The sequence below is a fragment of the Mauremys reevesii genome, linkage group 27 (genome assembly GCF_016161935.1).
Source record: "Mauremys reevesii isolate NIE-2019 linkage group 27, ASM1616193v1, whole genome shotgun sequence".
In the NCBI taxonomy this organism is placed as follows: domain Eukaryota; kingdom Metazoa; phylum Chordata; order Testudines; family Geoemydidae; genus Mauremys; species Mauremys reevesii.
In genome coordinates, this window is record NC_052649.1 from 4,791,187 (window position 1) to 4,798,825 (window position 7,639).

The 7,639-nt window shown below is 53.5% G+C and overlaps 1 protein-coding gene across 3 annotated transcripts; it reads left to right on the forward strand.

The window, feature by feature from the left end:
* Positions 1-351: 351 nt before the first annotated feature.
* Positions 352-7,569, forward strand: MRPL10 (mitochondrial ribosomal protein L10). 3 transcript variants are annotated; one of them, XR_005591618.1, is made up of 6 exons: positions 352-464; positions 988-1,145; positions 2,206-2,370; positions 3,370-3,514; positions 4,661-5,011; positions 6,717-7,569. XR_005591618.1 is itself a non-coding variant. In XM_039516775.1 (5 exons), exons 1-5 carry the CDS (start codon positions 422-424, stop codon positions 4,927-4,929), a joined length of 780 nt encoding a protein of 259 aa, XP_039372709.1. In that variant the 5' UTR covers positions 352-421; the 3' UTR covers positions 4,930-7,569. The 3 variants fall into 3 exon arrangements, 2 of the variants coding, with proteins under 2 accessions (XP_039372709.1, XP_039372710.1); XM_039516775.1 differs by having other exon boundaries at positions 4,661-7,569; XM_039516776.1 differs by lacking the exon at positions 352-464 and adding an exon at positions 563-718 and having other exon boundaries at positions 4,661-7,569.
* Positions 7,570-7,639: the final 70 nt, after the last annotated feature.

The following is a 7,639-nucleotide window of genomic DNA, read 5'->3' on the forward strand; positions in this document are numbered from 1 at the left end:
GGAAGGGGCGGGGGCAGGGCCTGCACTGGGGGTCCCCGGGAAGGGGCGGGGGCAGGGCCTGCACTGGGGTCCCCGGGAAGGGGCGGGGGGGGCAGGGCCTGCACTGGGGGGGTCCCCGGGAAGGGGCGGGGGGGCAGGGCCTGCGCAGGGGGGATCCCCGGGAAGGGGCGGGGGGGGCAGGGCCTGCGCAGGGGGGATCCCCGGGAAGGGTCGGGCAGGTGGCAGCGATACACCCAGCGCGTCCCCGTTGCTAGGAGACAGGCGCTTCCGGGGTTCCCAGGGGCGGGCTCCCCCTGCCGGCCGGGAGGGCGCTGGCAGCCTCGCCTCGCGCGTCCGGCCGCTTTAACTCCCCCCGCCCGGCCCCGCGCGGGGAGCGGTCCTCCAGCTTCCCACAACCCCCTTCGGCTTCTTCCCGGCTAAGATGGCGGCTGCGGCTTTGTGCTGTCGGGGTCCCTGCAGGACGGGTACGGACCCTCCCCGCGGGGCTCCTAGCAACTCCCCTCGCTCCTCTGACAGCCCCTCCCCCCAAGCCCCAGTGGCTGCCCCCCCCATGGGGGACTCTATCCCAGGAGCCCCCGTGGGGGTTGAGGGGACCCTGCCCCTGAGGAGTTGCTGGGTCTGGGCTTGAGATGAGTCTGGGCTGACCCCCCCCCTTTCCCATCCCCTCCCCCTGCAAATCCAAACACACCAAACTTGGCATTTCACGCTTATAGCTGCGGTGGGTCCCGAGCTTCAGACCCACACGTGACCCCTGCGTGCCCCCCTGCTCCCAAATTTCAGATCCGGGTCAGAACTTTGCCTCTTGGGCTGGTCAGTTACAGAAACGCCTCTGCAGCCTATAGTGGCAGGGCCAGGCTGAACTTATCCCTTATGGGGGGGGGGGGGGGGTCCTGTTAGACATCCCAGGTCATGCTCCACCTTGGGATCACCGGCCCAGGGGCTCAGGTGTGTTTTAACTACGTCGTTCTTTTTTCCTCCCTGCACCAGGCTGGCTGCCCACCCTGCAGATCGTCCGCCATGCCAAGTCGGTCACTCGTCACTGGAAGGCGATGCACTTTGAGCGGCAGAAACTGATGGCGGTGACGGAGTACATTGCTCCCAAACCGGAGAAGTGCATCGCTCCCCGCATCAAAGCAGTCACGGAGGTAAGGCTCCCAGCCCAGGTTGAGATGCTTGTTAGTTGGGCTTACCCTTGTGGGCTAAAAATAGCTGCGTAGATGATGCTTTGATGTTGCGTCTCGGACTCTCGAGCCCACAGTGCCCCCAGGCTTGAGACCCTAAGCTCCAGCCTACGTAGCTATTGTTAGCGTTCTAGCTTGAGCCCTGCTAACCCAAGTCTCTGGACCCGGGCTGGGAGGCTTATTCCCAGATGCAAGGTAGACACAACCTTGCAGGCTCCGATTATTCGCTGGGGATTCGTGGCTCTAGGAAACCTTCTCGGGTTATAGTTGGTATTCCTTTTCTTATCCTTGCTGCTGTTGGGTCTGGACTTCCTTTTTGTTGCTCTGTTGTTGTTGTTTTTTTCCTATCAGCCTCTTGAGTGATAGAGGCTCTGAGTGAGCCCTGTCTCCTATATTTCTCAGCATTTCTACATCCCTTCAGCTTTAAGGTCTGATTAGCCCTTCTGTTCACTGCGTGCCTGATTCATCAGTGGTGCTGGGCATCCCAGTCACGCCTGCTGAAGCATGTATGAGCTGGAGATGTTTGGCATCTCTCAGATCAGGCGTTATGCCCATGCTGTCTCCCCAGAGCTGGCCTCTTCAACCTTTGTATTCTGCTCTTTCCTGTCTTGGCTCTTCATTTGTGAAGGACCCAGTCCAGCTCCTCGCTAAGTTAATGGCCTGTTGATATCAGTGGGTGCGGGATCCGACCCCTAGTTCAGATGGTACTGTGGGCTAGTAGCTAAAACGGGAAATAGGGAGTCTGAATTCCTTGGTTCTATTCCTGGCCCTGCCACTTACCCTGTGCGTGACCATGGGCCAGTCACTGAATCTCTGTGTCTCAGTTCTCCCATCTGTAAACGGGGGATGGTGCCCACCTCTGGGAAGCACTTTGAGGTTCTTGGATGACTGGAGCTCTATAAAAGCAGAGTTCTTCTGCTTAACTGCTCTCTGCACAGGCTTCAAGGTGGCACCAGGTTCCCCCCCAGATCTAGACTTTGACAGTTGTGTGTTTAAAAAATATATATGGCTCTCCCTCTCCCAGGAGAATGGCTATGCAAAGCTGTTACGCTGGCAAGTGACGGAGACGTTCCGGGACAGTAAAATGATCGCCGTGTGTCAGCACAACTTTACGCCCAGCGAGGAAATGCTGCTCATGAAACACCGCCTCAGGAAGCACAACATCCATGTCAAGTTCTTCCCTAATGAGGTACAGTCAGCGCTGCCTGGCAGCTAAATCCAATGCGGCAGGCTGCTCCTATTGGAGCGAGGTTTAGTTATTAAGGGGGTGCAGCAAAGCCAGTGCGTGTTTGTGCCCCAAGATTGCCAAAAAAAGGGGGAGGATGAAGGTTATTGTGCGCCCTTTGTTGTGGTATCTGGGTTTGTTACATGTATTTTTAAAAAAAGCCTCATATGGAGTTAAGTTCTGTCTACATCAAAGCACCAGATGGGCTAAGATTGTGGAGGTTGGTTTCTAAGGCAAATGAATGGTTGGCCAAAAAAGATGAACCTTCCATTGTCCTGAAGATGTACCACTAGAGGGAGCATGTTCCACAGCCAGGGACCTTGCACTGCAGTGCCTTGTCCACAGCTCAACGTCTAGCTTGGCCCTCTTGATGTTTGATAGGGAGTGAGGAGATCTGAGGCAGCTGGGTCCCAAAACATGGAGGGTTTCGGACTCGTTCCCCACCTGGTTCTGAATGCAGTTGTTTTCAAGCGAAGTGCACTGCACACAAGTATAACATGGTCATTCTGGCCTTCCCCACTAAACGGGCTTCTGCATTTCAGTGCTAGGTGAGGCGCCTAAGCAGCCGTCAGCACACGATCTCGTCATTCACTTACTGGAGGATGTAAGCGTTCCCTCCTCTGCCTCTTCCTGTAGGGACTGTGAGCACTGCAGAGGGAATGTCAGAAAAACACCTGGCTACTGGGGAACTGATGGTGCTGGCCACTTGGGCTAAATGAATCCAATTTCAAGGTGGTTTTGTGCTGAAAAATCCGGTTAGAGGGTGTCTGGAATCTGCTGGTCTCAGATCTCGGGGAGGGCCCAGGTCTGTTCTCATCTGGGCAGATAAAGGGCTTAATTTGAATATGGGACTCCTGAAATGACTGTCCCTGTGGTACCTTGAAGACAGCTTCAGCCTTTTTGTGATAAATTGTGATCTCTCTCTCTTCCTTCCCTCACTTACCGTTCGCCTCCCACTTTCAGATTGTGAGACCCTACCTGTCAGTATCCAAATACAAGAACCTCCTGCCTCTCTTTGTGGGCTGCAATCTCATGTTAGTGAGCCCAGAAATCAAGGTGAAGGAAATGTTGCGAATACTGAAGAACGTGCCACAGATAAACCTCCTAGGTAAGGATTCTCCCTGTTGGAACAACCTGCTTGGAGAGCATCAGATATTGTTACTTATATTACACGGGTGTCTAAAGGCACTAACTGATGTCAGGGCCCTTTCGCGCTAGGTGCTGTAGTTACACTTAGTGAGAGGCCGCCCCGGCCTCAAAGAGTTTCTGAACAAAAGAGAAAGGGTGGGTGGAGTAAACAGACCGAGGGAAAACAGTTTACTCAGAGTGATGCCATACTGCTGCCAGGGCTGGTGATAGAACCTGTGTCCTGCCTGGTAGTTCGGTGCCTGTGGCCCACACTACCTCTGGGTGCATCTGCGAGGGGAAAGTTTCTGTCTCTAGGTGGTTGGCCCAAGCATGCTTTGCCCTCAGTCCCCAGCGTGTGCAAGAGGAGTTTGTGTTAACTCAGTCCAGTGGCAGCCCGGCTGGTGCAGCTCCCTGATGGCAGAAGGCTGGAGGAATTGCTCCTTGGGTCTCATGGACCAGTGACTGTACAAAGAAGTCTCCAGAGAAGAAAATAACTTTGAACCAGGCTCACAAACAGCGATGCTTAGCTGGGCATGTGGAGCTGTTTCCTGGACGGCTGAAGAGGCTGGAGCTCTTTAGGTCACTGATTGAAATTCAGTCTAGGATGGGAGCCATCCGAAGCCTTGACCACCTCATGACTGCCAGGGGGATGAATTGGTCTGAGTGCAGGTGCTCACATCACATTAGCATGCTCCTTCTCCCCCACTTTGCTGGCAGAGTTAGAGACCAGGATCACACTCCCCTTGAAGTGGCCCCTTCAAGCCAGGTCTGAGTCACTTTGGCAGGGAAGCTCACGCTGCTGCTACCTCTTCCTTTCTAGGGTCTGTCTGCTGAACTAAGCGCAGGGCTAGGAGCCAGGAACTCCTGCGTTCTTTTTCTGACTCTGCCACTGATTTGTTGCCTGATCTCAAGCAAATCATATAATCTTTTTCCTTCCTCCTCTGCAAAGAAGGCATCATGGTCTCCAGGGCTGTAAATCCAGCAGCTGTCACCAGCATTAAACTCCCATAACCAAGCACCTCCCTAGCGCACCTATTGGAAATAAAAGATCCCTGGCTCTTTCCTGCTTTTGCATCGTAGCCAGTATCTTGCACTCAGCCGTGTCTGCTCCTCTCTTGTCTTTCAGGTGCCTGCGTTGACAACACCATCCTAAGCAACCAGGGGGTCATAAACTACTCCAAGCTGCCCACTATGGAAATCACCCAGGGGCAAGTGGTGGGCACTCTCTCTCTCATGGCGTCCCAGACGTGTGGTCTCCTGCAGCACAGCTCCGTGCACCTCACGGCTTTGCTGGATCAGTACATCAAACAGCAAAGTAGCGGAGCTGGGGAGACTGGGAAGGCAGGGGAAGGCCAGGCTGAGTTGGAGCCTGCCAGGAGTTCTGCGGGCCTTTGATGCCAGTTCCCCGGCACTCTGTTTATTAACCACATCCTGTACATAGAGACTTATAGCAGGGAGCTGCCAGGTTTCATCTCAGGTGGGTGTGGATTAGTGGGAGAGGCCAATCACCTGCCTACGCCAACAACAGAATTAGCAGGAAAAAGATCCTAGGGGACTAACCTGTCAGACTGGTGCCAATGGAATGTGCTACTGTTTGGGGGTGGAGTCTGCTGTGTTTGGGGGTGGAGTCTGCAAGGTAGGTCCAGTCCTCCTTTCTCAGCCTGGATATGTGAAGCTATTCCTCCCTTCGCTTTCTGTATAACCTGCTCTGGTCAGTTGGTAATGCAACTGATGGATCATCCCGAGTCTTCCACAGTGGGAAGGATTGTTCTGCGATGTGGGGAGTGGAGCAGATGGTGGTTGTACTGCATGCTTTCCAACCACCACCAATCCAGCAGTGAGAATCACTGGGCTCTGGGGGGACCAGAAAGCACATGGGGAAATTCAGAGTCCCTCTCTCAGTTAGGGGAACTGAAAGGCAGCCACCTCTAGGGTGGAAGGCACCAACTGTTTAATGACACACAGTAACGCTCCTCTACAGTTTAAGACAGGAAGTGAAGAAGACACTGAAACAGCAGGCTATGCTAGGGACACCGAACGGAGGGATATGCCTTCACAGCAGCTGGAAAGTGTAATTCCTAGTGCGGGCAGATGTACACACGTTAGCTCTGTGTAAGCTCCCCCCTAAATATAGCACTGTGTCAGCCGTGGCTCGAGGTAGCCGCCTGTGACTAGCCTGTGTGCCTGTGGCCACCCTGCTATTTTTAGGTGCTGGCTTGAGTAGAGCTAATGCACATACGTCTGTCCCAGCAGGGTATTCCATCTCCCAGCTGCTGTGTCAACGTCCCCTTCATGGCTTGAGCCGTGTTTAACCCTAGAGAAGGATGAACATTTTCTATGGAGACATTTTTGCTGATGGAAAATGGCTTTTTTTTTTTTTTTTTTTTTTTTTCAAAACAGAATTTCTTGGGGGAGGAAAGGGGCATCTGTTCTTGTTAAACTGTGAAAGATTTTGGAGTCTTCAGTTAACTCCTGAAAACATTTGAAGACAAATCTTATTTTTGTTGGAAACATTTTACAAAGGAGGGGGAAAAAGAAAACGAGCTCGGCTTTGGCTAACAGCTCTGTTCTTTCAGATGGGGCCCAACCGTAGAGAGCTTGACTATCATGGTTATTTTTTCTCAGGTTGGCAGCCCCTGCTTGTCCTCCCCAGGGGAGAACCTGCTTCTCCCTCATCTGTGCTTCAGTCCGGCACAGGAGAACTACAGCCCAATGCCTTCCTAAGAGCAGGGGCAGGCACCCTGCCCCACCCAAGAGCTGAGTTCCCTGCCTCCAAGTGCCACTGATTTTCCACTGAGTCTGAAACCAAACCCAGCCCTGCGTTAGCAGGAAGGGAAGTTCGCAAAATAGCCTTCACAGTGTAGTCAAGTGGCAGCCAATCTATCCTCTTCGCTGGTGTTTGCAGGGTCTGGGTAGCGATGGGGAATTGAAGATGTGGAGATTTTAGCCCTGATGTATATTGGCCTAATACCACTGATGTGAGTGGACTTGTGCCTAGCTGAAGCAGGGCTGTGGATGGCATCAGTCTACAGGCCTGCTGTATAAAATGCCTTGTCAGCACTGCCATTTAAATTGTTGTTGGCCCAGGGCCCCTATTTTTTTTTTCTGGTTGCTTTGGCCTCAAAGTTGTGTGGACGGGGGCCATGCAGTAGCAGTGACAGTACTGCCTGTGCCTCCTCCAGAGATGGAAAAACTCCCCGAAAGCGAGTTCTGGCGTGGGTGTTAACGGCCGCCTGTGGACAGCTCCTTCGTCTGTGCTGTTGAACTGAACTTTGCAAAGCATCAAGGCCCGGCCCCAGCCCGGCTGTGGGAGCGAAATGGGAGGACTCGTTAATAAACATTTTCTACAATGTCTGGGCTGCGGGAGTCTTTGTCTGAGGCTTTGGTCTTAGGATTTTTACAAAGCTGTTCTCTTCCCCCCCCCCCCCCCCATGTGACCTCTTTGGTGGCTTCCCTTCCAGCTGCAATATGACCAATGTAGTGTTGGTGCCGCAGTATGCTGGCCTGAAGCGTTCTTTAGGCAGAGCACAGACCTCCCTGATCCTCAGCCCAGTGCAGGCAGGGAGAAGGAGATCCAGTCCCTTTGCCAACTCAGTCCTTGGGCTCTGCTGAGACTCCAGGCATAGGGAATCCTCCTCCCAGTAGATGAAGCCTGGGTGGCAGAGCATCTCACAGGTCTCCTGGGAGACTAAAGAACAAAGTCTGATGTTAATCTGAGCTGCTCCTGCTGCCGAGATGCACCAAACTCTCTGCATGTCAGGTGGTGATCTCTGTGGTTACATGCACGAACGCCTCTTCCAATCTGTCCAGTAAATGGGTTCAGTCTTAGCTTTAGTGAGCTAAGGAGGGTAATAGTCTTTGGACTTTTCCAGCACCTTCCATCCAAGGATCTCAAGCCCCTTTACCAATGTTAAAGATGGCAGGGGATTGGTGTCTGCTGGGGAAACAGAGGCGCAGCTGAGACGTGAGGGATCTCTACCGAGCAGTGGCGCGTGTGTGGAGTGTTGTATCTTTCAGCTTCCCACCGACACTGATGTCAGAGTTATACTTAGCTCAGGGTAACAGGATGTGGCAGAGCCTGGAACAGAACCCAGTTCTCTGCCTC

Bases quoted from the DNA above. Each gene is read 5' to 3' on its own strand.
- MRPL10 (XM_039516775.1), top strand. From the start codon at position 422: ATGGCGGCTGCGGCTTTGTGCTGTCGGGGTCCCTGCAGGACGG. The intron at 465-987 runs GTACGGACCCTC...TCCCTGCACCAG, and splicing joins TCGGGGTCCCTGCAGGACGG to GCTGGCTGCCCACCCTGCAG. The intron at 1,146-2,205 runs GTAAGGCTCCCA...TCCCTCTCCCAG, and splicing joins GCATCAAAGCAGTCACGGAG to GAGAATGGCTATGCAAAGCT.